Below are 27896 nucleotides of genomic sequence, written 5' to 3'. Positions count from 1 at the left end.
TGTGTATGATTAATTGAGGAGATGATCTATTGCAGAATTTGAAGCTGCAACAATTTAGGGACCCCCTGGAGGGTCGCGAGATACAAATGGGGGGTCGTGAGATGTCCTCCAAAGTGTTTATTATTTTTAAGTTATCTAAAAATAGTACATTTTACCCATTATAGTAAAAAATATCGACAAAAATAGTAGCTAACTTTCAAATAAAACCTTGAAAACAGAATATGTGAGAAGTTTTCTACCTTTCTTTTTGCCAGATGACTCCTAAGTTTAGGGTTAGTGAGCTGTTAATTATCAAAAGCATCACTAGCAGTAGATTAATTCATAAAGGCATAGGAAACAGCCACATGCTCATATAGTATAGGCTAATTTTCTGCAGACTAGCTAAATGAAGCCACATTAAATCACTTTGAGGGACAGTGGTGGTCGCGAGTCTTTGGCACCAATATTTGAGAACCAACCAGTTGTTCCACCCGCAGTGAGCTGCTAAGTGTGAAGAAGTATGCAGAAGCCTACCAGGGGGCCTTGATGAGTTGCATTATGCTTGCGCCACAATGCCTTGCAGTCTCACCGTACAAAGCCCATGTGTTCAGGTTCTTGCTGTGTGCTATTTGCATGTCATCAGTGTTCAAGGTTTCCTTCTGTTGATGCTGCCACCCCTCCAGTCCCAAGGCATGAAGACATGACTTCCGACCTTCAAAGTAACGCGGTCGTTGTCTTTAAAGATAGCGCCCTTTTCCCCGCAGCGCCGTGCAGCTTACGCAGCTCCGCACCCGGGCCACGTGACACGACGAAGCGGCCTCTCTTCTCCTCCTCCTCTCGGTCCTTCCCAGGGTTCAATGAGCGCTGTGTGGCCCCACCCCGTCTACCTTCAGCGCTGTCTATCTCTTCAATATAGGCTACTATACTCGGAGAAAGAGAAAACGAGAGAGAAAGGAAGAAAATAATAACCTCCAAGAATTGGTTATTCCTGTCTTTCACCTTCCACGACAAACTACCAGGAGGGGAGCGGCCTTCGCGGTGGGAATGTGCTGCTACAACAAACCTTCGCCCTATTTTTTGTGAATGTATATGCACATGAAGTCTCAAGCCTGATGCCAATTTATTGACCTCAGATTCAACAGGAATATATATGTATTTTTGCACGAGTCTCTCCATGAGTACACACAGCTGGCCTTATGTAGGCTGTAAGAACTGAGCCTAACAGCGGCTTTTTTCACCAGCAAGAAACGTGGCTAAATTACGAGGGATTTACACATCTTGGTCACGTTTACATTTTTATTTTCTATTTTTTTTTTTTTTAATCTCTCTAAAGATTGTGTGCTTGAATGGATTCGTCTGAGCCGAGCCGGGGAATTAAAAGAGACTATCTGTGCGCAGTTTTGGAGGCTCGGTGGTGATTTGAGAGGCTGATAACACATTTTCAGCAACAAAAGCTAGGGGCAGGGAGCGAACGAAGAAGGCCCTTTGGCGGAGAAAACACAGCAAGGAACAGCCATCACAAATAAGGAGGACAATCCGGGGAAACTGGATCGTGTCGGACTTGTAGGTTGTGGGGGACCTGCCGAGAAGACACCCGCACTGAGTTTGGACCGGTTGAAGGTTGATTTGTTGCAGCAAATGAAAAGGAGCCGGATGACGACGGAAGCAATGACAGTATCACACATGTAGCTCGTTTGGATGTAAATGTTATTTTCTTCTCCCTGTCCTGCTGCCCCCCGACGAAGAAAGACGTCGGGGAGACGGAGTTATAAAGAATACTTTATATTGGGATTGTTTATCATGCAAGGAGATGTGGTAACCAGCCGCGCCACAGCACGAGTGAGGTTTTCGGACACGCCGACTTCGGCTCCTTGTCACGGGCAGCAGTGAGACGCAAGACCCGGGCTTTTTGGAGATGCAAATTTGGCTGTTTAGTCTGCCTCCGTTTGAGGTGAAACCCCGACTTTTTGGTGTCCTAACATACGTTGTGGATTTCGATTCGCTACATTGTTAACTTTGCGTGGGCAGAGCAAGTGGGGGAAAGATAACAAAACTACCCTGCATGTGAAGGAGGAAAGCCCGAGGAGCAGGATTCAGCAAACTGAGAAGGCGGCCTCGGTGTCGTCAGCAACAGTATCCTGCCTTTTCTCTGACAGCAAAATACGCGTTATGGACACATAATTTCTCCAGTGCTGCACCACGGACAGTTTCTGGAGCAGGCCAGGGACGTTATATGGTGTGAAAAGGGGTAATATTGTTGCAAAAACCACATGACCAACGAAGGATCTAGATTAGTTTAGTTCATTTATTTTTCTTTACACTTACCCCCCTCCACCTCCTCCTCCTCCTCCCCTGGACCCCCTTTTTTCTTTTTTTCTTGCGGGAAGATGGGTTGTTTGGGCAACAGTAAGACCGAAGACCAGAGAAATGAGGAGAAGGCACAAAGAGAAGCAAACAAAAAGATAGAGAAGCAGCTCCAAAAAGACAAACAGATATACAGAGCAACACACAGACTACTACTTTTAGGTGAGTTTGTTGGTATTCTTTACAAACTTTGTTGTGCTTGATGTTATACAAGCAAGTCCTCACTCTAAATTGAGATAATGCTGCTTCCATGCACAACCTTCTGGGATGTTGTTTTGGGGAACATTGTCAGCAGTGTGATTTTATTGCATAAGGCTGAAACTGCAGCACTGTGCTGGGTATTCAGCATGTTGCTGTCAGCATGACACCATACCAATACAAACGCCACAACATGCTGCAGCTGAGAACTTATGTTGGTTTGACAACATTCAGTGATTCAGAGGCTAGTGTAAAAGGTGGGTACACTGATGTCACTGCTCATTATAAAACATACAACCACTGACAGCAATCAAAGCTGGTTTCCTGGTTATTTAGCAGTAACTTTTACATGTTTGTCAATGCAGGAGTCTCTTTTCAGCAGTGCACTTGATACTTTATACATTTAAATCATAAGGATGCCTTTAGGCCTATCATTAACTTAACTAACTTACTAAGTGTGACCTAAACAGTGTGTTGAGACAGCATGGCTGCAAGAAAGAACACAAGTGGAGGTGGGCTAGGTCTCTACGTTACATAAGAGACAAATAAGAGTGTCCTAACATTCCCTGCTTTGCTTTCTTCCTTACTATAGGCTTAACGTGGTGTTCTTTTTAAAAATCAAATGATCTGATTGCAGAAACTCAAGTCAGGATGTGTGTTGTACGACACGCCTGTATTTATACTGGGGAGGAAGTTGCGGTGACTTAGGGAAAGCAGAAGGACAGGACCCACATGAACACCAAAACAAATATGTCTGCTTTAAAACCAGCTACCTGTCCGATATTACAATTCTTGATGCAATAATATGTGATTTGAAATATTTCAGAGTACATGTTCAAGTGTGTAAGCAGTGAGCTAAGCTAAATGAAGCAAAAATAGCTCACTTTCTAATCAAACATTTTACATTTTAAAACATGGGCTTGTTTGAATGCTAAAAAGAGATATCATCTGAAGTGGCACCATCAGTGTTTTTATGAAGAAGAATACTGCAGTGACTGTTAATCAGTAAACAAAACATGGGATTGTTTAGCATTTTTCAAGTGATACTGCAATGGTTGTCATCTATTTGCAGTGTTTATTAAGTAATTTGATCATTTTTTCCACCAGGCCAAAAAAGTTTATCACTGGAAGGTGTTCCTCAGTATAACTTTATCCTAGCTCAGCCAGTCTGAGGAGAATAGAGTTTGTTGTTAATATGCACAGGGTGTCTCTGGCTTTGAAGACTTAAAACTCAAAAAGGACTAATAATTATGCAAATTATCAGTAGTTTTGAGTGAAAGAAGTTATTTTGAATAACACTTGAACATACTAGACCCTCACACAGAAGATGAGATGACCTTCAGGTAACAGTCTTAAAGCCATAATCATCATAATAGTCTGCGTTTGTGAAAAGAACAACCTTGAATTAGCTTAAATCAGATATCGGTACTTTCTGTGTCTGCACATTGGAATAGGTAGTGGACCTCTGAACTTTCTTCAACCTGTATCCCATCAGTTGCCTTGTTATCCTCTTTTGTCAGGTTTAAGTTTTGTGTTATTTCCTTATAGACTCTAGGTAGATTTCCACGTCCAGCAAAAACAGCGGTACAGTAATCCGATGAGGTTATAAATACCATCTAACAGTCAAGAAAGAAACCTAGCACATCTTTAAAACTCCATGGCAAGTTTTTAATTTGACAGTGCCTCTGTAATATCACCACAGTATTTGCCAAGCAAAAAGTTATTTCTGTAAAAAGATCTACAAATGTTTTTGAATCGGTGCTGCACTACTATTGACCAAAAGTGTTGCATCTTACATCAGAATGAATTCCTTTTTGACTTAATCAAAGTAGTTGTCTTTTCTCTTGCTGCTCATTGACAAATAGCACAATTTGCGTACCCCAGTGTCTGCATAACAGTAGCAACCTTTGTCCATGTATTACATATATTAACCCCTGATCTGAAACTGAGACATGTTGAAGGCCCTTTGGAGCTGACTTAAACTGCCAGCAGGCAACAATGCCACACAAAGACATCATTACAAAAAAGTGTTTTGTTCCAGACTTTTAAATTATAAATATGTGTAAGTCTGGATAACATGTATACTATAAATCACAAAATGTATCCTAAAGATAAATAAAGATAATATCAGATTTAAAACCAGAAAACACTCAAGAGGGCAATAATTACAGTTACAGTGCAAATCTTGAATTGTAGACAGCGCTTTGGTATTTGAAAAGATTCAGATTCAATACCAGAACTTGTTTTGTAATACACAGGCCCCCAAAATTACCAAAAACATTATTGTATGTAAGTTGCTATGACCCTATGTTATCTGACTCAGCTGTTAGTGTAGCGTCAGAGGAGACAGAGCAATGGGAGAGAGAGGGTAGAGCTGACTTTGTGACATGATGATATGCTCTTTAGCCTGTGTAGCGACCAAAAGGCCCAGACCTAGACTCCTCTGTGGTTTGTCTGAAAATGTGCTAGACTACCATTACAAGGCCCCAGGGGTGGAAACGCTGGTTATTGTGTCCTGAACAAAGCTTCTATTTAGATTTTCATTAGATGAACATCATTTAATAATGACTGCAATGTCTTGTCTCCACCTTTTCCAAACTCTACAAATGTGGACCTTTACTTTAAAGCCATTGCACAAGTAGTGGCAGTTGTCACTGCACAGTTGTTGTTTTTTCTCCATCAGATAAATCTAACATGGCAAAGTCTCAAAAATGAAATGTTGGACCTGTCTTTAAGTGTTCTCATTGATTGGAAGTAATGATCAACTGTTTATGGATTCTGTATCAGTATGTATCACCAACAGAGGAGGGCACAGCTGATCATAATGGTTCACTCTAATAACAGTTATTCTGATAAAAAAATATGTTAACTGTGATAACAATTAGTTTGTTAATCTATTCAAAATTAAAGTAAGTTACCAACTTTAACGTTAAAACCTGTTGAAAGTCTGACGGTCTGTCCCAAATCTACAAAGGCTGTATGCAGATCACTGTCACAGGCATCAGGGATGACTACTATCAATCTAACACATTTACTGACATTAAGGAAAACTCAGTTGCTGCCATACCAGTAATCTTCTTTACTTTAACTAAACATAACAGTAGCAAAAACCATGTAACCCTGTCCATTACAAAACTATAGATGCAAACAGTGATCACATTTTCCTCATAGGACACAATAACGCTTAATAGGCCTCTTCAGTAGCAGTCTATTACCTTTTACAAAAAGGAAATGTTTTATTTAAGTCAAAACAAGCATGATTACAGAAAACAGCTTTTTCTGTAAACTTGATTGAAAGGCTCAGTACAGGCAAGGGAAGAACCCTTGAAAGGTGTATAGCATCCTACTCCTAACCAACTGTTGCTGTCAGATCTGATTGACAGATAAAAAAGAGAGATGATAACTCTTCGGCTAGGCACAACTATATTTTTACTTTGACATTCTGATTTTGGGAATATTCTTGCAGGACCCAGAACTTTAAGATAAATTCATACAAACTAGTCTGTGAAAACACACCGGGTCTGTTCTGTTTCTGTGTGTGAGATGGTATGTGTCAAAGGAGTCTTTTGAGGAACAGTGCAACTAAGAGCTTCTTAAACATAAGACGGCTCAAACTATAGCTTAACTTCTTGAAAGCACATCAAATATTCACCTCTATATACTAAATGTGACCCCTGAGGCAGTGGAAACACCATTCAAAACTCAAATGTCCCTCTGTAATAACAAAATCCAAAACAGGAACACCCTATGTGTCAAACTCAAACTTTGTTTTGAGGTGTTCAACATCTATCTGAATGTAATTGTATGATTCTTATCACTGTATTGAGTCAAACTATCAAGTTAATTATTTCAGCTGTAACCATGCAGTGTCCTTGCCCCTTTTCTAGTTTTGAAATACAAAGTCAAATCATTTCTGAATATGACGTTTCTCAGTTTAGAGTTTCCTATAGGGCAGAAGTCAGCCAAAACAGCTCATGAACTTTGCAAGTGAAAACATTTTAGTCAGGTAGAGTGACCGTACACGCAAAGTGTGTGTGTGTGGTGTGTGTGTGTGTGTGTGTGTGTGTGTGTGTGTGTGTGTGTGTGTGTGTGTGTGTGTGTGTGTGTGTGTGTGTGTGTGTGTGTGTGTGTGTGTGTGTGTGTGTGTGTGTATATATGTGTATATATGTGTGTATATGTGTGGATTCTTGTATTCTTGTATTTCAGATCTCTAATCTTACCCTTCTCTCTCTCTGTTTCTGATTTTTCCTTTTTCCCAGGCGCTGGAGAGTCAGGAAAGAGCACTATAGTAAAACAGATGAGAATCCTACATGTCAATGGCTTTAATGCAGAGTAAGTATGAGGTTAAGCTTTAAATGTGGTTGATCTGACTTGGTAAAAGGCTGCATCTGCTTTATGCACCAGATGAAATAATGTCTGAGTTCTAGGGTTGCACCCAGAAAAACCTGAAGTTAAGGCAGAATCTTTACCTCTTAAGACCCTTGCAGAGGACTAGACACTTAGTTATTCTCAACATATTGTGGTACGCCACTGCAGGCTCCATGAGGCCTAACTTAACAGTATGAGATACTGTATGTGACTTCCTTCTTTAACACAAGATTGACAACTTGAACACTGTGAACAAGGTTAACAATACATAAAACCTTACAACTTTTTTAATTGTACCTAGTTAAGTTGCTGACTAAAACAATGAGCTGACTAATTAGCTTTACGTCTTATGCTGGCTGCTCATTGTAAAGTGAAGAGGTGACACTTTGCTATATGAGTTCATGCTCTTACCCTGTCAGGACTGGATGCTTGAATAGATGAATCCAGTGATTATTGTGTTGTTTTATCTTGGGCACACTGGAGGTATTCCATTCAGGGAGATAAAAGGAAAGCCTGGCTTGTTTTGATATGTTTTTCTAACTTTAAATGGAATAATAAGGCATGTTTAGATGAGGCAATGCACAAACTCTGCACCACCAGGGTCCCTGTGGAAGAGGAGCTTAGGGTCAGGCTGGATGCTGACAGTTAGGACTAGATGGACTGTTTTGAAGTGGCGTGAATGTAAGCTTTTGTTTGCTGTATGTAGTTGCCTAGTTGGTTCTGGTTTGTTTATTTATGTGACACCAAATTCACAATAAATGGTGTAATTAGCAAAGAAGGATGGTTTCATCCTAAATCACCAATGTGTAAGTTTTTTATGTTTTCTTTTAACTTTAAGAAAACTTTAAGCACTATGGCTCCTGAGATGACTCATGCTAAGATGCAAAGGTAAAGAATAATAGGGGCCAGGCATAATTATGTCATAGGGGCTATACTTCCAAATACATATAAACTGGCCAGTTGATAGTAAATGCACTGTACCGAGGTTGGTTCTCATAATTGTATCTACACTATGAATTTAAATATTCATGGTATTGTCCTGCATGTTCATTATGAGGCCTCTCTAACTATTTTACAGTATTTGATATTTGATTCATCTCTACAAATAAAATTATTTGCAGGTTTGTGTACTAGGGAAAGGCATTCAAGCAAAAATACTTTTCAATAGTCACTGGGATTTATTCAACAGTTCTTTCATTAGTGGTCCAGCATGAGCACATGCAGACATAAGACATAAGGAGAGAGACAGAGAGACCCATGACTGTATATATACTATTTGGATATATGTATAACTAATGATCTAGATAAGCTAGTTTTACCTGCAAAAGAAGTTACACACAAATCACTCTGGCACCTGCATAAGTCTCTGCAATTTTCTCCACCTCTGAATCTCAGTGCCACAACTGTTTAACTGGCATCTGACACTTATGCTCCCCTTCTTCTTGTTATTTAGCAGCTTTCGGATGTTTTAAGCCACGGCCTGGTGTTTGTAGCACAACAATAAGCAGGCGTAAAAAACATTGTAAAAATGTATTTAGAGTTATGTGAACTATTTGATTTATTATTATTGAACAAATATTCAAAATCATGACTTGCATTAAAGAAATGCATCTCTGGTAATTATAACATGTACAGTACTTAGGCTGAGTCTTGATGTTTCCAACATAGGTCCTCTGCTACTTTTGATCCTTCACACAGTCTAGATGTTATAGCTCCAGCACAAACCTTGTGTCCAAGGCACACTTAAACAAACAGTTGGAAATTCAGTCACACTTTTTCCCAGTGTTATAAGTTACCAACTTCTGGCCCTCTTTTAATCACATCTATTTTACTTTTGTGGTCATCATTTGGGTTGATATGTCTTGGTTTAGGGAAACTTTGTTTTTCAGTTATTTAGATGAATCCTTATCCCCAATTTTTATTCATAATTCTGCTGCTTTCAGTGTCTTGCCTTTTGGTTGGAGGATTACATCCTTGGCTTGTGCTTTAGTTAGCAAAATGGAAATTTTCAGTCATCAGTATTCACTGGTGGTTGTGATGGAATTATCTTTGCAAGGTTTATCAAGAGAAACAGCACCTAAGGCAGGCGATGGCGTATGACCCAGCGCATGACTCCACAACACCGGTGTGTGTGTGTGTGTGTGTGTGTGTGTGTGTGTGTGTGTGTGTGTGTGTGTGTGTGTGTGTGTGTGTGTGTGTGTGTGTGTGTGTGTGTGTGTGTGTGTGTGTGTGTGTGTGTGTGTGTGTGTGGTGGTGGGGGGGGGGGGGGGGGGGTATCTTTATTAACAATCACATACATCGTCATGAGTTCAGTAAAACCTTTGACATTGCTTCGATTTCATGGTTGCATGGTTGTCTTTACTTATCCACTAATGGCTCCTGCTTCTGTATCTGTGGTCAGCTGTAATATTTAGACAAACTACATTTTGCTATCTTGCTCCATATGTGTTTTGACTGCTGAACTTTCTAAGAAGGGTCACTTGTTATCTCTTAAGTGTGTAAAAATGAACTTTTGTTTCTACAATTTGCTTAAACAGTCCTTGAGGACTGTCTCATTGGTCCTCCACATGACATAGTATTGTTTCTTAAAAGGCCCAGATTCTTGCAGGACATAAATTCACTGGTTTGAGACTGAAATGGTCCGAAATGTCTGAGATGATACAGTTAGGTTGAATGGAACGTGTGTTGTGGTTACCTAAAGGTCAGACTAAGTGGCTTGTGACAAGTAGAAGTCTCGTTCCAATTGCTGGCCTAATTTTCCGAAGAAAGAATGAATGACTGACTCAGCTCTTTCTCTGTTCTTCTAAACTATGAATGAGCTGCCTTTGGGCAAGGCATTTAACTGACAGCTGCATCAATGGAGCTTTTAAGTGGAGAGGAGCTGTGAATCAAAGTGATTGTTTTGCTTTGATAGTTCCGTTTTTGATTCCAGATCCAGCTTCTGTCCTCTAACTATAAATCCTCTACGTTAATTCACCTGAATGTATTACTTGATGTCATCATCTAATGTTCTCTTGTCTTCTTTCCCTTTCTGTAACCATATGTGTGTATGCTGTCATACTGTATTATGATTCTTAATGGCGATTAGATTGAGAATGTAAACAAGACCTCCCAAATGTCCCTCCTGACACAAACCACTTGGTCTGACCCCCTTTTTTTTCTCTCTTTCTCTCACTCTTTTATTTATCTAGTTGTATTTTTCAGTCAAAAACATAAAAAGTAGTCAGATAATTAGATAATTTGCTGATGAGCAAATCTTCTGACAGACATATTTTACAAGTCTTAATGTATTATAGCATTGCAGCATCATGATAGTGTGTCCCAAGAAGGTGTGTTTGTCTGCAGTTTTGTCCAGTCATAATCAGGGCTGGGAATATGGGAACCAACGATCATATGGCTCACAGGTCTTGTTGGACCACATATCGGTCAGTGTGAAATGAGACACTTTTGTGAGCTGTACGTCAAGACTCTCTCTGACTTAAGTATACATTTTTAGAATTGTTACTTTTGCAACTGGACTACTGGTACCTTGGGCCACTGGTTGTTGGTAATTGTATTAAACTGTCTTGTTCCACAGTTGCAATGTGTAGTGTGTCTTTAGCAATATGGTTTGCCACTGCCTTGGTTATGTTACCCCACTTTTACTTTTACTTATAAGACAGCACAGGTAAATAAAGCTTGCAACATGGCTTGTTTCAGTGCAGAAGGCTGTGAAGGGTTGTAGCATGCAGCTTTGCACTCTTTTCATATTGCACTATGTAACGCTGTTGTAAATAGTGGAAGAGAGTCGTTGTACTCAAACCTTTTTGTTGCAAGTTGTTTTCAGAATTATCTAGAGACTACATTATACTGCTCCTCAGAAATGCTAAACCCAAACCATCTCCAAATAAATGAGCCAGTATTTTTGGATTTACAAACCAGCTCCTCTTACGGGAGGAGGTGCAAGCTTTTTAGTTTCGGGTTTTGCTCAGAGGGAGAGAGGGGCGGCTATATGGAAGAAACACGAGACGTTACATTATTCCAATGCAACATAACTCATATTATAGAAGATATTGTCTTACCCAATATCTTCTTTGAATATATGAAAACTCATCCAGCCCTTACCCCTATTCCAAAAACATTGGGACCCTGTGTAAAATGTTGTTAACAGAGCATTACAGAGCATTGTTGAAAGAAGTTGATGCAACAGAGTGTTGAACATGCCACTGTCCCAACATTTTAGAGGCGTGTTGCTGGCATCAAATTTAAAATTATTATTTTTCAGTTTTAACATTCAACTCTATTTTCAATTAGATGAAGGGTTTAAATGATTTGCAAACCTCAAATCTCTTTTTAATCAACATTTAAAAAAGGGGTTCCAACTCTTTAAGAACTGCGGTTGTACAAGAATTTGTGTTTGTATTGTGTCCTAGTCAGAGCTAACATTCTCAGCATTAACCTATGTCGTTAATTAAGACCCTTTATTGTGAAATTCTCATATGTTGGCTGATCTAGTGTACAGGAAATGTTAGCAATTGTAGATAGTTGTTCTGTTGACAGAATTTGAGACAAAGCCCTTATAAAGTGATGTATAGTGAAAGATATAGAGCACAAAAAGTAAGTGGACCAAGGACATGTCAGTTTTTTGCACCTGTTTGTCAAATACTGATGCAAACATGCACAAGGCGCTACAAGGTGGATTGTAAATGGTCAAGGCTGGGAGTCGAGTCCGCGGCCGCTGCAACAAGGTCCATAGTCTCTGTATATCAGGCGCACGCTTAGACTGCTAGGCCGCTGGAACCCAAAGCTTTCTTGTTCTGAGCTTTACCACCACATCACCAGGCACCATCAACCATTTCATTAAAGTCCAGTGAAGGGAGGCTAGCAGTGAATATCTTTGTGTTTTCTGGGATCATCAGGTTGTGAAAGACTTGTACAGCCTTTGTTTTTGGGAACCATATGGATAAGTTGACCTTTTGGAATTCAAATGGCCCTTGTCCGAAGAAATTAATATATTTGTATCTAAATAAACTAGGACATCCATGTCCCTTTATGAGAAGTAACATATTTACCTAAATTGTCTTTTTTATGACAAAGAACTGTAGAAAAAACAATATGCTGGTAGCCTGACTGGCTCTCCATTTACTTCAATATAATTTCTGTCTAAGGGATTCTAGTAGCATGTGCAAATGAAGGTCTGTTTCCCTCCCTAGTTCAAAGTTAACAGCACACTGTAGTTTACCTTGTCATAGTAACATTGAGTGCTTATTCTGTACTTTTTTATTTTACAGAAACAATGTTTGCAAACTCAATCCTCCTTAGGTAACAGAAAAATGGCCGGCCATCTTCGGATATGGCAAATTTCTTTCTTGAAAATTGTTTTTCAAATAAATAACCCCCCTTACTAGAGACTTCAACTCAGTACATGATAATTGCAGATTTCTTTTAAAAGATGGTAGAGGAATCTTAAACTAAAATCATGTGTCAGGAACCAGGTTTTTTAAGGTGGGCATCAACATAGCAAGTGAGCACGGTGACATTGAAAACCATTGTACTGCTGTATTTCTTATTTTGTTCTTTTTTTCTTTTTTTCTTTTTTTCCTGGAGACACTCTCATGTCTATAGTCGTGTACAACAGAATAACAACAATAATCCCTAACCTGATTTTCACTGACTCTGTGTGTCTATTTCAGAGAGAAGAAGCAAAAAATTCAGGACATCAAAAATAATATCAAAGAAGCTATCGAGGTAAGTGGCTGGTTGTTCGTTTACTAAAACACTAAATTGGTTCAAATACTTTAACTGGTTGAATCATTGTCCTGCTTTTTTGGTCATAATTAAATATGTCTCCTGTCTTAAAAACCTTAAGTACATTTTGTTTTGTTGTGCTTTTGACAGACCATAGTTACAGCTATGAGCACCCTGACACCGCCAGTGCAGTTGGCGTGCCCAGAAAACAGGTACCGGATTGAATACATCCTCAACCTCGTCAGCCAGAAGGACTTTGAGTTTCCCTCTGTGAGTATCACTAAGTAGAAAGTGCAAAACACTTACACTTAGACTCCACATTCTCAGAAATATGAATGTTTTGTCTGCAGAAACATATTCACTAAGCAGTTTTTACAATTTGTCTTGAATTAATTTTAAGTAGAACTACATTGCTCTTAAACCTTGTATAGCTGCACTGACATGTATTTCTTGTGCTGGTGGTTTTTTGACATTTCTGTAGTGTCTTATGTAACACTCATGTTGGTTGCCCTCAAATCCCAGCTGATAGTCCCCTGATGTAGTTAGTACATCCTGAGGTGTCTTGAGGCCATATGGGTAATTTCTGTTCAGTATTATCTGGGGGATTCTCTCATTAGCAAATTGTCCAAGCCAAGGGACTAAACCTCTGCCTCTGGGGTTTTAATTGTTTATCCACAGACAGTTGTGGGCCCAGGCTTGATTCCTTTTTCAATTTACCTGCTTGTGGAGAGTAAGAGAGACTCTAGAGCCTGCAACTGAGATTTTTTAAAAATGAATACTTAAATTAGGTACAATGATATTTTGGTTAAAAAGGTTTGTAGATATGTTTTTGGAGGATTGTCTCAAATATGAAGTCTTGTTTTCTGATAATACCGTCAATAATTCCATGTACGTTACAATCTAAAATTCCTAATTATTTTAGTTTCACTTTTAAAATGAAATTTAAAAAGGCCCTTTTTTTCAGCAAAAAATAAACATGTTAACAGCCTGGTTGAAAAAACGATTATGGTCTAAATAGCTAATTCCTCAAACCTCACACACTAAACAAGTGGCGATTTTTTTCAGAACTCGTGGGTAAGGAAGATATTAAGATTGCAAGTTTTGCTTTAATAGAGGCACAGATGACCTCACTGACAGATAGGCACACTTTAGCTGTCAGCAAGGAGGCTAAAGGCCTAATTTACTAGCGTAAATGTTATACCTGGGTCACTGAGTTAAGAACATCTTTATAACATTGTTGAAATAAAGACACCTGTTGTTCATGAAGGAGCTAATTCATGATGCATTCCAAGCATGTGATTGAGTGAGTCTGTCTGTCTGTAGCGCCTGGGTGCTGTAAGGTATCTGCTCTTTCCACCTCTATTTACCTTTACAGACATGTACACAGGCATTGCCCAGCTACAACGTACAACTCATGTGGTGTCAACAAAAGCGCAGAGCATCTGGTGCCCTCAGAAACACATTGTGGATGGCATACAGCCCTGTCTTCTATCCGTCTTGTGTCATAACTGTCTTAATTGATGTACAGTAAATAATGCAGAGGTTTTCCAGCTTATGATAAAACACTTTAAGTTCTTTGATTTCATTTATCTTATATAATCAAGCAGTTTGTAGGTCATGTGAAAAGAATGAATTTGGTACTCTGAGTTTTGTGATTTCTGACAGTCAGTATTTATGATCTCCATTGCACAGGAGTTTTACGACCATGCAAAGACGCTGTGGCAGGATGAGGGGGTCAGAGCGTGCTACGAGAGATCTAACGAGTACCAGCTAATCGACTGTGCCCAATAGTAAGTAACCACTGCAAGTCCAGATACATGGTAACACAACTTCTTCACTAAGGCACAAGGTCTTTGGCAATACAATACAATACAACTGCTTTGGAGAAACCATATGAAACGAGGTTACAAGTAAACCAGGGCAAGCAAGAAGGGGGATTTTGAAACATTGTGGTGGTTTTGATTTGTAAACATAAGCCATTTGTATTCATCGAAAGAGGACTGACTTCTGGTATAGTTTGAGTTTTCTTAACTGGGTTTGTATGAGGAACTTCTTCATAATAAGACTAATACCTACAGTAAATGGCAGTCAGCACTACTACAGTTTTAAGGGGACAATAAAACAAGCAACACAGACCTAAATGTATTTACAGCAACTTGAGTCCACTTGAATAGAATCAGTATCAGTTAAAGTGGTGTAAGCTATATTTTGGTGTATTCACACTATTCAATCAGACAGCCCTTTTTTTAACAGTGCAAGTTATGTTTCTTATAGGTATGTGTACTTTTTTACTTTTCAGATTAGTTGTTTTGATAAAAAAAAACCTTAAAGTTACAACTTTAACTTCCTCCTTCTGTCGGCCCATCAGTTAAAAGTTATTCCTCTGTGTATTCTGCTTCATTTAAACATCCTCTTTTTAAGCAGGCAGTCTGTCCTTCATAACTTCATAACTTCATAAATTCAAAACAGCTGATCTGCTGCTGTGTGATGCATGCATCAAAATACAGAACCAATTCTATACCCGTTCTGCTCCAAATCCTGTGGCACACATCCATGTTGAAATTGTGCTCGCCTGCTTTAAACTAGAACTGTGCTGACCAGCGTCTACTGTAGATATCTGTCATGTATTTAACAAGGTAAAACCTTTGGAGTAAGTGATCATATACGTAAGTGATATTGGATTTGGCTCTACAGTAACATCTAGTGGCAGCTGTATAATATCACTACGTTGCATTAGTTGATCCTATCTATTATAAAAGCTTTTATTTATGTCATTTGTGAGAGGCTTTACATTTATGTACAGTATTTTCAACAAATCCATCCTGAAGTGTTATTAGATACAGTGTCAAATATATGAAAGTGTAAGTTTTTAGGGCTCTTTGATTATCTAAATGCAACGCTGTCACCTCTCTTTTAAGACTTTTGCTCTTTAACCCTCATACATTATGTATATTTCAAGCATCTCTCAAACATAACGTCTTTATTTTCAAAACTTTATAATAGGAATGCATTTTTAAAAGATTGCACAAGGGCATATTAAGTTTACTTTTTAAAAGCTGAGAAGTGATCGCAACAGATTGTCTAAGTAGAAGCAAAAGCAGGTAAAACACAAGTGATAAATTATAGTCAAATAGTTTTCTTGAAATAATAGCATTTTGTCGTTTTGAAGCAAACATGGCCGAGGCTGAGTCATCCACAGATCAGTGGAGGTTTCAGGGAGGAGAGGGGGTGATATTTCAGGAGGGCATCTTTGCTGCTAAGCTGTGGATTACATGCCTGCAGCCTCACTGCTTTTGTTTGTAAATTACTCTTGGTAAAAACATCACTTTTCAACGTCACCTGTTCATGGGTTTCTTTGTTGTATTCTAGATGCACTTCAAGTCAAACTCTCACCCCATTATTTCTCACGCAGGTGCTTGAGATGGCACATTCCAGTCTCTAGCTCCATCACTTCTCTTGCTCACAGCTGAAAAATAAAAGCACATCTGGGGTTGTTTCCTTTTTCTTCTATGTCTTTCTTTCTTCCTTTGTTTTACTTCAATTTGTATTACTGTCTGTATTCTTTCTTGAGCTACTCAAGCCACTGTAGATTGGAAGCTGATAGACTATTAATAGCGCCATGGTTGGGTCTCCATGGTAACCGTGCTGGAGGCCAGGGCGCTGGGGAGCTATTTTTGAAGTCTGCTCTGTAATGTCAGACAGACGCCACTGTGCTTTCATTCTGTTTCTCTTTCTCTGTCCTCCTCTTTTTTTCTCCCCCTCTCACATGTTCCCCCTCAAACTTCGTATAGTTTAGTGTTAGTATAGTGACAGTTTATATATTGACAAATGAGCTTGAAGTTTGAGTGTGAAAATGTTTATTTGTTGTTTTTGCAGAAATGAATGAGCCTTTTTATGTAAGCCTGCAGTAGTCCCTGGTTATTCTCACCTGTGTGATCTTAATTGCTTTGAATAGAGATTTGAATCCATGGAAGAAGATAGGAGCAGCCCCCCTTCCCCTGTCATAGCAGTTATCCCTGATAATAGCAGTCAACTCTTACAAATAAATATGTTCCATCCATTAAAAAAAACAAATTAATGAATAATTGTGTCTTACTTGTAGCTCTTTGAGTATGACACAGCTCACACATGAAAGAGCAGAAGGTTGAGTTGGCAAAGATTGCACATAAATGAAAAGTGTTAACAACTATGGACAATTTTGGATTATCTCTACTTTTTTTCATAATCACTTCAGGTTGTTTTAAGGATGATGCAGAAAGATCAACTGTCACATTTGGAGGGCAAACTATTCTTTTATTTTCTTGTACACTTTGATTTTGATGTCTGAGTTCAACGATCTTCATTGATGAAGCCACTGTCTCTTGTGTGACATTAACAGTGTTCCTATGTGTGTTTTATTTTTCTGTCACTTCAGCTTTCTAGATAAGATCGACATAGTGAAACAGAGTGACTACACTCCAACAGACCAGGTGGGTAAATCTGTGTTATCTTTAAGTTAATATTACCCACACCTCATTAAACTTGTTGTTTTTTCAACTGAGAAATATCAATTGAAGAGTATTTTTTATGTGGTTTGTGTCAGATATTAATACGTATTCTTTTAGTGTTTTACATCCCTAATGACATAGTTCTAATTAAATACAACACACACTTTTATTGTTTGAAATTGTGTTTATCCTAATTTTGAACTATCTTTTGCATTGTCTATCAAAGCTTTTTTTAACTTTCACATTTAGAGGAATTTAGAACATCTCCTCAAAATTTCTCATAAAATGTTTTAATTTAGTTTTTGACAATAAAGAAGACTTTGACTTTAATTGATCAAGAAATTAAGATCAGGACACAGAAGCAGTTTGTAGTGTGTAAAGCTTTGGATTTGCATTGTTATAACTCAAAATTTTCTTTGATATCTTTTTGGTCTTGCCATCTTTTTTATGACACTTTTGATTTTCTATACCAGGATTTGCTGCGATGCAGAGTACTGACTTCAGGAATCTTTGAAACAAGATTTCAAGTGGACAAAGTTAATTTCCAGTGAGTACAAGTTTGAAGAACAGGGCAAAACAGACTGCTTTGGCTTGTATAAACAAATGAAGTATGTTTAATTGAAGTGTGCAGTTTGTCCACATGATGGCAGTATTTCACTTATTAACATTACCCTCTCTTGTTACACAGTATGTTCGATGTTGGCGGTCAAAGAGATGAACGCCGTAAATGGATTCAGTGCTTTAACGGTAGCGCTCTGTTCATTTTTGCTCCCTCTTACTTCACTCATTCCTGGTCTTGTTTTCTCAGTGTCTGATTTCTCTGTATCTGTCGCTTCCTCAGATGTAACGGCCATCATCTTTGTGGTAGCCAGTAGCAGTTACAATATGGTGATCAGAGAGGACAATCAGACCAACCGTTTACAGGAGGCCCTCAACCTCTTCAAGAACATCTGGAACAACAGGTTAGTGACTCAGTCTGACTGCTTTATTCTGAAGAAGTAAATATGGTGGAGAGTTGGCTTCTCTAAAGTTGGTTCACGATGGCAAAGTACCATCATGACAAACAACTTGAAAAGGCTTCTGGGAAAATAATTTTCAGGGTTTTTTACTGCTTACAGAAAATAGGCGTTTTTCCACTGCAGGAGCTTTCCCTCTGAACTAGGGACTTTACCCCTGAACTACGTGCGTTTCGACCGGAGTAACCAGGGTCTAAATTCAGTTCAGGGGTAGTTAATCTCCCCCTGAAAAGCCCCTGCTTGGGGGGTAGTACTTTTCAAAGGTCCTGGGACTTTCGGTTGAAACAGTGTTTGTGTAGTTTACACAGTAGTTGAAACACAGAGGGAGTTCCTGGGAATGCATACTAGTTTAGTTTTTATTAATATTTCAAAATATTACTGAATATAATTTTTTTTCCTCCATACGTCACTGGCCTGATTTGCACAATCTACTCGGGACTTCAGCCCGTGGTCGAAACACAGACAACAATGAGGGCACAGGAACCTTTACTTCTGGGGGCTAAAAGACCACGGAACTCTTGGTCGAAATGCACCTATTGGTTATGAATCCAGGCTGAGGGTGTGCAATAAGGCAACCAAACAATTAAACTTTGTCACCCTTGCTAGTACCAGAATTACTAGTTGGTTCTAAGAGTTTTTCATATTTTTGGTTTTATAGACGTGAAATGCTGCTTGTATGTTGTGTCTAAGCTGTAACACAATCACAGGACTAGCCAGGGCTGTAGCTCTGGCTAGTGGCAAATGTAATAGGCGCACTCGGTAAACCAATTTAACACTGTTTACCCCCAGACTCTATGATACCTTGTTTAGCCATGTTAAATGACTTATGCTCACATTAGATTTTTTTTTTTCTAATTTTTTCTTATCTTTAGACTAATCTGTTTCTCTGACCTTTTGTGACACGGAAATTAGTAGCTTGGGAACATCCCTAATCTAGATTATGGTCAGGGCAGGAGATTTATTTTGGAACCCCTTTGCCTTTTTTCTTGAATGTTTCCTGGACAAATGCAAATAAAAAATGAATGAGATGGTTTGCAATACACTTAACCCTATGTTTAATTAACAATAGCACAGAGACAACATGTCAAATGCTGAAACTGAGAAATATAATTTGTTTTGGAGAACTCTATGTCCGTTAATCTGTTCTTCTTAAGTTATGTTTTTGGGCATTATTGCCTTTAGTGGATAGGAAAGCTGGAGATAGACAGAAAATGTGGAGAGTAGAGAGTGGGGGAAGCGTGCGCTTGACTGACTAGTGCTAGGCCGGCATGATGGATTAGTGTAAAGTACAATTTACTGGTTTCTCTCTTTTTTCTTTTACAACATTAATACATAACTTTGTTTGAAAATAGCTCCTGAGAAAGTCAATAATCGTTTGTTTATGCTTGACAAGACATAAGGGTGCAAATTTAGAGGAAAAAGTACTTGTTTTTTTTATTTATTCTACTAACAACCACTTTTCTTTCAACATTGCATCATATTTTATCATCTCGGGGACTCAAACTCCTTCACTCTGCGCCTGCTCAACGTGCTTAGTATGACGCTGAAAGTACTGGTTGACTTTCGCTACACAAACACTTATAAAACAAAGTATTAGGGCACTGTCACCCTCTCTTCCTCGCTGTCTCTCTCTCCATCACTTCAATTTCATCAGCCTTTAAAAGCTGCAAAAAAAACAGACAGAGCTGCAGCTGCACAAATGGAGAGAGCTGAGATTATGTGCAGAGTGGAGGGGATTTACTGAATAGTTACTGTGAAATAAACTTTCATCATAAGCAAGATGGTTCCTCTACAGACCAAATTTTTATCAGTCAAAAATAAGGACTAAACTTCAAACTGGACTCTTTGATTACAGTACAAAAAAGGACAAAAAATACAATATGATAAGATACAAGGTACTCTGTCCCCGCTGGGAAATTTGTCTTTGACATCAGTGCTGCACATGTTACCTACTTCTACAAAAATCACCACAATGACACAAGAACACATAAATAAATAAGAAAAAATACAATACATAGTACTCTAATCTTAAATCTTAAAAAAGAGCACCATAACACTGTCCCAACCCTAATAGGCTATTTATTATTTAAAATTCTAATAGAGATCGGCACAAAGGAGTTTTTAAAACAATTCAGTATACACTTGGGGACTCTGTACCTTCTTCTAGATGGTAAAAGTTCATACTCAGAGTAAAGGATGTGCAACGGGTCTACAAGTATTCTCTGAGCCTGCCCAAGAACGCACTGCTCATAAATGGCCTGAAGGGAAGGGTAATCTGGGTGGTAAACACACATTACCCAATGTTCTCTAGAATTAATGATCATGGACTATAGTGAGACATTTATCATGTAGTAAATTATACAGTAGACTGAACGCAGGATTACAGGAGAGATCAAGACCCTTACTGAGTAAGATACGAAGCATGATAGTGGTATTTACCCAAACAGATCCATGTTATATCTGCTCATATCCCCCATAAATCTTCTGTGTCCTTACTGTTGTGTTGTAAACTAGCAACACCCTTTGACATGAACACAGTGTTAGACATGATTAGCTAATGCACTCACTACCATGCCTGCATCATTCTCCGCTGGGTCTCATCGCTCCCCAACTAAACCATCTGTTCTGATGCCGTTATTGTTGTAACACAGTGAATTAACACTGTTAACTTCAAAACCAAGCAACCACATACATGAATAGATGAATACTGTATGTATGTTTATGTTTGGATGTGTATGGTTAGGTGGGGTTGGGGTTTAAAAATACTCTTATTACCAGAGGGGGGCCCCGCATAAAAGTTTGGGAACCACTAGCTTAGGACAGAGAATGCTTGAGGAGTGGGAGGGGGTTTGCATGCATAACTATAGAAATCACCCCATCTGATACGGCACCACAGGAGCAAATTTAAATCACCTAGTAGATGGTATGTTTTCTCAGTAGGTGGGCAGGTGGGCTTTAGAAACAATGCAGAGGCTTCTTCACTTACAGATTCTCTGGGTTCTCTAGGTTGGATGACTGAAGTGTATATGCATAGGCAAGGGACCTTAAAGCAATTAATCTGATTATTCTGGATTGCAAACATCTCCCAAAAGTTCTACATTTACTGTGCTGTACAGACTTTCTCATTGATTGATAAGATATCTCACATTAAATTTGAAAACTCACTCTGCAAGGACTAACAAACGTGGTCCAACCAAAATTGACCTTCTGCAGCAGAATATCCGATATGAATATGAACATAAAGATTCATAAAGATTAGTTACATTACCTTCTCAAATTTGGAATAGGATAAAAATCCTAGTTTCCTTTTTTATTTGTAATAGGCTGAAAAACAACTCTCTCTGTGAGAGGACCACAAGGAGGATATGGTGTACCAAATTTTCAATCACATACCATTTCTGCTCCGGCCCCTTAGACTTGATTCTTCCAGGATCAAAGTACCCCATGGCTCCAGATTGAATGTTGCACTGTCACTCCTTATAATTTGAATTTCAATGTTGTTTTTTGTAGACAATCTTGGGGAAAAATGTGGACCTATTATTTCTCTAAACAGCAGCACACTGTGAAGTTAGGGATGTTTTTATCTTTCAAGAAACGCCTCCAATTTAAGCTTCACCTCACATCATTTACCTGTGTTATGCAATGGTTACAAAGCGGGAACCTAATTATGTCTCTTTTTTTCAGCCCTTCTTATAACCAATCTTTTTTTTATTCATTTGTTTATTATTGATGTCGGTAGTGTTCTTAATTTTGTACCCACATGTTGTACAGGGAAGGAGGATTTAAAGATGGAGGGGAACATATTTTTGTGCGTACATGCTTGCAATTTGCTGTACAATTTTAATCTATCCTCCGTTTTTCTTTTTCTTTTTCTTTAACTTTTTATTCATTTTTGACTGATTTCGCAGGTATACATTGTCCAATACTCTGTCAGTACAATTCATACAGTCACAGTTGTAATGATGACAATGCATAAGAGAACAAAATGACAACATAAGTGATCAGTTTTTATACCCCCACCCCCCACATGGGTCTTGGATCAGAAATACAACCAGAAGGCAGATATTAACATTAAGTCAGGAATATATATTGGCAACTTAATAAATAAGAAAAAAAAGGACTACAGCATGAGTAGATAAATAAATACATAAATAGATACAGGATCGCTAAATTCAATATATGAATACAATAGTGAAATGTAACAAGTCAATTCATAATATAGTTCTGGCCAAGTTGAGTGCCTCCATTCTGTTTTTAAGCACAACCTGGCCTGCCTCACTCATCCGAGCAACAGCGAGCTCCAATGTCAATATTTCTATGGACAAATTAAACCACTGATTTATAGAAAGAGTGTGCGGTGGCTTCCGTCTTACTGCCAGCATCTTTTTGGCCACAGTGCATGCTGATAACCACAGCAGTCTTTGTGTTGGGTTAAAATTCTGCCCTGAGTCATCGTTCAAGAGCATGAGCTCAGGAGAGCGAGTGATTGTCAAACCAAGGTTTTTAGTTAGAAGTTCTGTCATTTGTATCCAAAACTTTTGGACAGGTGGACACTCCCACATGATATGTAGGAATATCCCCATTTGATTTAACTTACATAGAGAACAGTATCCTCGGTTTTTCAAAATAAATCATTGATCACAAAAAAGGAGTATCCCTGAGAGGCTGAGCCTTTTTGATATAAAGATTGGGAGAATTTACCCCTCTTTGAAAGACTGCACTGGCAAATAGTGCAACTATTTAAACTCAAGTCCTGACTATCGAACTGCAAAGAATGTGGGTATTACATAGTCAGCAGCACATGATGTCACTAAAAGATTAAGAGAACCTGAAGAAATCTTTGTACCCAAGGGACAAGACTGAAAACCGATGTTGAATGGTCCTGATTGTCAGGCTCTTAAACAGCACTACATCAAAAAATGAAAAACACAACTCTGTAGTGTACATCACTGCATAGACAATGGAACACTTCCAAAAAACTATCAAGCAAAGGGGAGACAGTACATAAACCAAGTTCAGAGCCACCCCCTTCTCCGACGCTCATTTAAGATAGTCTGAGGAGTATTGTGTCCTCTGTGCTCAAGAGAAGCTCCGTCTAGCTTGTTCTCATTAGATCAAATGCACACATTGGTAACCTGTGTATTTGTGAAGGCATTATTAATGCTGGATGATTTCAGCAGGTTTCGGTACAAAATATATGCCAAAAAAGTTGACAATGTCTTCATCATTGAAAAACTCACCTTTTTCAGCAAGACTATGTTGAACCACATTTTGGACATATTACAACAGCATGTCTGGGTTCCTCTGTTCCTCAGTTCCTATACGCTTCCAAAATGTTGTTAAAAGAATAGGCGATGAAACAGAGTAGTAAACAAGGACCTGTCCTAACTTTTTTCAAAGATGTTTCTGGCATCAAGTTCAAAGTGGGCAAACAAAAACATTTACAATTATCAGTTTCTATATTTGATTTGTTGTCTTTATGCTATTTTCAACTTAATATGGGGTTTAATGGTTTTGCAAATCACCACATTCATTTTTATTTTCATTTTAAAAAAATGTTTTGGAAGGTAAACTATTTCTAGAAAGAATCTACATGTTTGGTGTCATCGCCTGATGGAGCTGTCCTGACCTGTTTTTATTTCTTTGACCAGCTCATGGTTGTGATTTTTTCTTGTACCTGTCTTCACAGGCATACTGTTTCATGGCTCAGTGTGTGCAGTTGGTTTTAACATGTTTTGTTCTCCTCAGGTGGCTGCGGACCATATCTGTCATCTTGTTCCTCAATAAACAGGACCTGCTAGCAGAGAAGGTGTTGGCAGGGAAGTCCAAAATTGAGGAATACTTTCCTGAATTTGCTCGCTACACCACACCTGATGATGGTGAGCAGTTGTGTGTAAATTTTACTCATATAGAAAGTTTTCATGTTTTCATATTGTAATTTATTTAGACTGGACAATGTGTCAAGAAATTGACCATTACTTTTCAACAACCCAATCCATCACAATCATAACTGTCTTTTTCAACTTCAACTGAAAAAGATAAACTGCTTTTCTGTTTCCTTAAACTGTCACAACTAGAAGCTGGTCTCTGAAATATAGTTAGATGTCCTAATTTTCTCCTTTTTGTGCCAAATATTTCCTAGTTTGTCAAAATCCCTCATTTGTCTCTCTTAAAATGGGCTAAGAATGTAGAAACATTTCAGTGCAGTGCTTTACATTTCTTTCACTATTTATCCCTTCAGAATGTACACATGCTTTCTTTAAATACCAAAGGAAATCATGATGATTGTATGATCCATTCATGATGAACATAAAAATTTTGCATGTCATGAGATTTGCTCTCATATACCCTCTCTACTCTTCCAGCGACCCCCGAGCCTGGAGAAGACCCTCGTGTAACGAGGGCTAAGTACTTCATAAGAGATGAATTCCTGGTAAGTGTTAGATGAGGGTTTGTTGTTTGAGTCCAGTGATAGTCTCAATCTACTAAATGTAGTGATATAACTAACATGCAGTGCGTACTATATCTCACAATGATAAGTAGTACAAGAATAATGGAGCACAAATTGAATAAAGTAAAAATACAAATATATAAGTTAAATAAGAATACAATTTAAATGTATATATAGATGTTACACATGGTATAAATAGTTGTAATAACAGGCAGTAAGGCAGTCAGTAATGTCTGTAATGACAATGAATTCCCCAAACATGCCTTTTGCACTGGGTGACATGGTCCTCCGTTATGATCAAAATTTGAAGCCTATCATATTATCTGTTGACCCCAGAAGTCTGGCATGGTGTAAATTCTGTAAACGCCCTAGAGGGAACCAAAAGTGTATTAATTGGTTCAATATAAATAACACAATGCATTTGTGACAGTTTTTGCTGTAATTGTGGTTAAAGACAGAGTAGAATGTGTCTATCTGCAGTTCTTTTCTCATATATTGGTTTTAAAAACAGTAATTGGCAAATGGAAGGATTGAAACAAAAAAAAGAATTGTCTTTATTATCAACAAATCTCATAAGAATGACTCAATCAAACAATGTGTTGGTGTGTCAATCTATGCAATACAAAATTAGCATAATATATACAAACCAAAAAATCTGAATAGTAATTCCTATTTTCCTTTCTCCATTTACAGAGGATTAGTACTGCAAGTGGTGATGGAAGGCACTACTGTTACCCCCACTTCACATGCGCTGTTGACACAGAAAATATTCGCAGAGTCTTCAACGACTGTCGGGACATAATTCAGCGGATGCACCTGCGGCAGTATGAGCTGTTGTGATGGCAGGAACGTGTTCAGCCAAAAACAAGAAGAAAAACCATGGGACTATCAAAAACCCTGGACCCTGTGTCTTTGAACTCCCTCTCCCACCAAAGTGTGTGAGCTCTTGTAAAGGAACAGGGGGCCAAGATACACACACGCACACACACACACACACATGCACACGCACGCACACACACACACAGACACACACACATCATTCACACGAATACAGTTACTCTGAACCCAGAACTTCCCCTGATGTAAACTTTAGAAGACAAAGCTACTTTGATGGGAGGATTTGATGGTCTGGAACAAATAGACTCTGATCTGCATTCAGCCATACTCCTGGCTCTTCTCCTTACTATCATATATCAACCCTGAACATGTTACCTTTGCCTGTCTGTAAACCCTAAGTGGCCCAGTCTAGACTGTATTTCCCACTTTGATGAGGGTTTGAGCAGCAGTTGAGATTTCCCTCTTGTTGAGCTCATGATAAAAACTGAGAGCTACTACTTAAGTGCCACTGTTTAATTACTGCATATTGAAAAAAATATCATGTTGGAATGGATCAGCTGAACACTGTATCTATCACAAGCACTCTGCTCAGGACTTGACTCAAAAAATCAAGATTGTATACCAATCCATCTTATCACTTACACACATCCATAAACCTAACCACAGTATCTGCTTGCACACTGAAAAATATCAAACTGCTTTCTAGTAGACTACAAAACTGGGATGCATCCAGAAACGTGCTAATCGACCATCAAGCAACAGGTACGGTGAGCTCTTTCCGGCACTGCTCTGAGATTAAACAGACCGAGTGGATGACTGCACAGCCACGCCCTGAGTAGCAGTGTTACATGGACTAAACGGACCAAGGGTGTGCTGTGATCGGTCAAGCTGCCTGGGATGGGGGTTGACATAAAAAGGACTGAGCCGACTCCGATGTGAATTTCTTGAAATGATTGACAGGGGGTCCATGACAGTCTCTTGACTTCTCAACAGAACTGCTTTGCAACCTGACTTTGCCTTGTTGGTAGTGGAGCAAAATGTGAGAAGGATAAAATGAGTCAAAAACAAAAGCAAACAAAAATAAGCCAACTTTTATGGGACTTCATTAACAGAGGGCAAAAAGCATCCATACCGTATAAGTTAAAGAGAACTCTCATCCTGTCATGATTGACTCTGTTTTACTGTCTCCACAGCTGTTTATTGTCTGTGTAGACTTTTGTGCCATTGTGCCCTGTGCGCGCTCTCTCTCTCTCTCTCTCTCTCTCTCTATCTCTCTCTCTCTCTCTCTCTCTCTCTCTCTCTCTCTCTCTCTCTCTCTCTCTCTCTCTCTCTCTCTCTCTCTCTCTCTCTCTCTCTCTCTCTCTCTCTCTCTCTATCTATCTTTACTCTTAATTCTCTGTCTGTCTCTCATTATTCATCCTTCATTCATTCTGGCCTCACTTTGCTCCCCCTTTCCATTGTTTTCTCATTCACTCCCACTTCTCCACCCCACCACCATCTTCCCTCCCTTGCACCTTTACCTTCCTAGCAGTGCTCTTTTGCTATAGGAGAAAAATATAAATATAATAATTACCCTGATATATAAGAATGAAGAAGACAACAAAAACAAATGGGACACTATTTTTTTTCATTCCTTTTCTCTTCTCCTACCCAACCTCAAGCTCCTTTGTATGTGTGTCTTTACTTTATTGCTGAACTATTATTCTTGTACAGACTGTAAAATGTATTATTTTGTACAACTTTATGAAAAAAATAACTTTTAGAAGATCCCTGTGCCTTGATCACGACTGTACGTGTGTAATGAGCTAAAGTGGGTGTCATACTGCGCTGTATAGCTTGGCCAATTCCCTCCTAACTTCTTCCCCCCCCCAAACCACTAACTTCTCTATTTTCTTTGCCCCCCTCCCCCTCCCCCCCACCCGACAGAAGACAACGATTCGTAGCCTTTGTAGTTTTATTTCTATCCCCTACTCTTTCATTCTCTCTTTATGATTTAAATGTCTATTTTTGGATCCATATACCCCCCCCCAAAAAAGATAACTTTATGAAATGTATATGGGTTTTAAAAAAGTATTTTATTAGAATCACATGAACCTTGACAAATTGTACACTTGGTAGTGTGCGTATTGCTATAACTTAAATCCTTTTAACTGAAGTTGTGTTCAGGTTTCTTTCGTTTTCTTCGTCATCTGCAAAAGACAGTTTGAAGAGTTTTTGAGATGCAAAACTGCTTGTTTCTATACAAATCGTATCCATTTGTTTAAAAAAGGCCTAAAAAAATAATCACTTTAGTTTCAGATTAAGGGGGAGGGGTCCTCCTTCCTAGCCTTGCACAGCAGTGGCAGACTGTACAGTATTAGTATCTCTCTCATTTCAGTGCCCTAGTCTTCATTTAATGTGTACATCAAATATGGGTCTCAACTTTCTGAACAGAAGCTCTGAGAAATAAAGGTTTTTTTGATGCAGACA

The 27896-nt window shown here is 38.7% G+C and overlaps 1 protein-coding gene across 1 annotated transcript; it reads left to right on the top strand.

The window, feature by feature from the left end:
• Positions 1-721: 721 nt before the first annotated feature.
• Positions 722-27896, top strand: gnas (GNAS complex locus). Its single transcript, XM_034695503.1, has 12 exons — positions 722-2505; positions 6801-6873; positions 12582-12636; positions 12787-12906; positions 14329-14426; positions 17051-17105; positions 17597-17670; positions 17812-17870; positions 17965-18085; positions 23888-24018; positions 24505-24572; positions 25284-27896. The coding sequence occupies exons 1-12, from the start codon at positions 2367-2369 to the stop codon at positions 25428-25430; spliced, it is 1140 nt and encodes a 379-aa protein (XP_034551394.1). The 5' UTR covers positions 722-2366; the 3' UTR covers positions 25431-27896.

Source organism: Notolabrus celidotus, chromosome 11, assembly GCF_009762535.1.
Source record: "Notolabrus celidotus isolate fNotCel1 chromosome 11, fNotCel1.pri, whole genome shotgun sequence".
Taxonomy (NCBI): domain Eukaryota; kingdom Metazoa; phylum Chordata; class Actinopteri; order Labriformes; family Labridae; genus Notolabrus; species Notolabrus celidotus.
The sequence above is the reverse complement of the archived record's forward strand: the minus strand, read 5'-3'. Positions and strand labels throughout refer to the sequence as shown.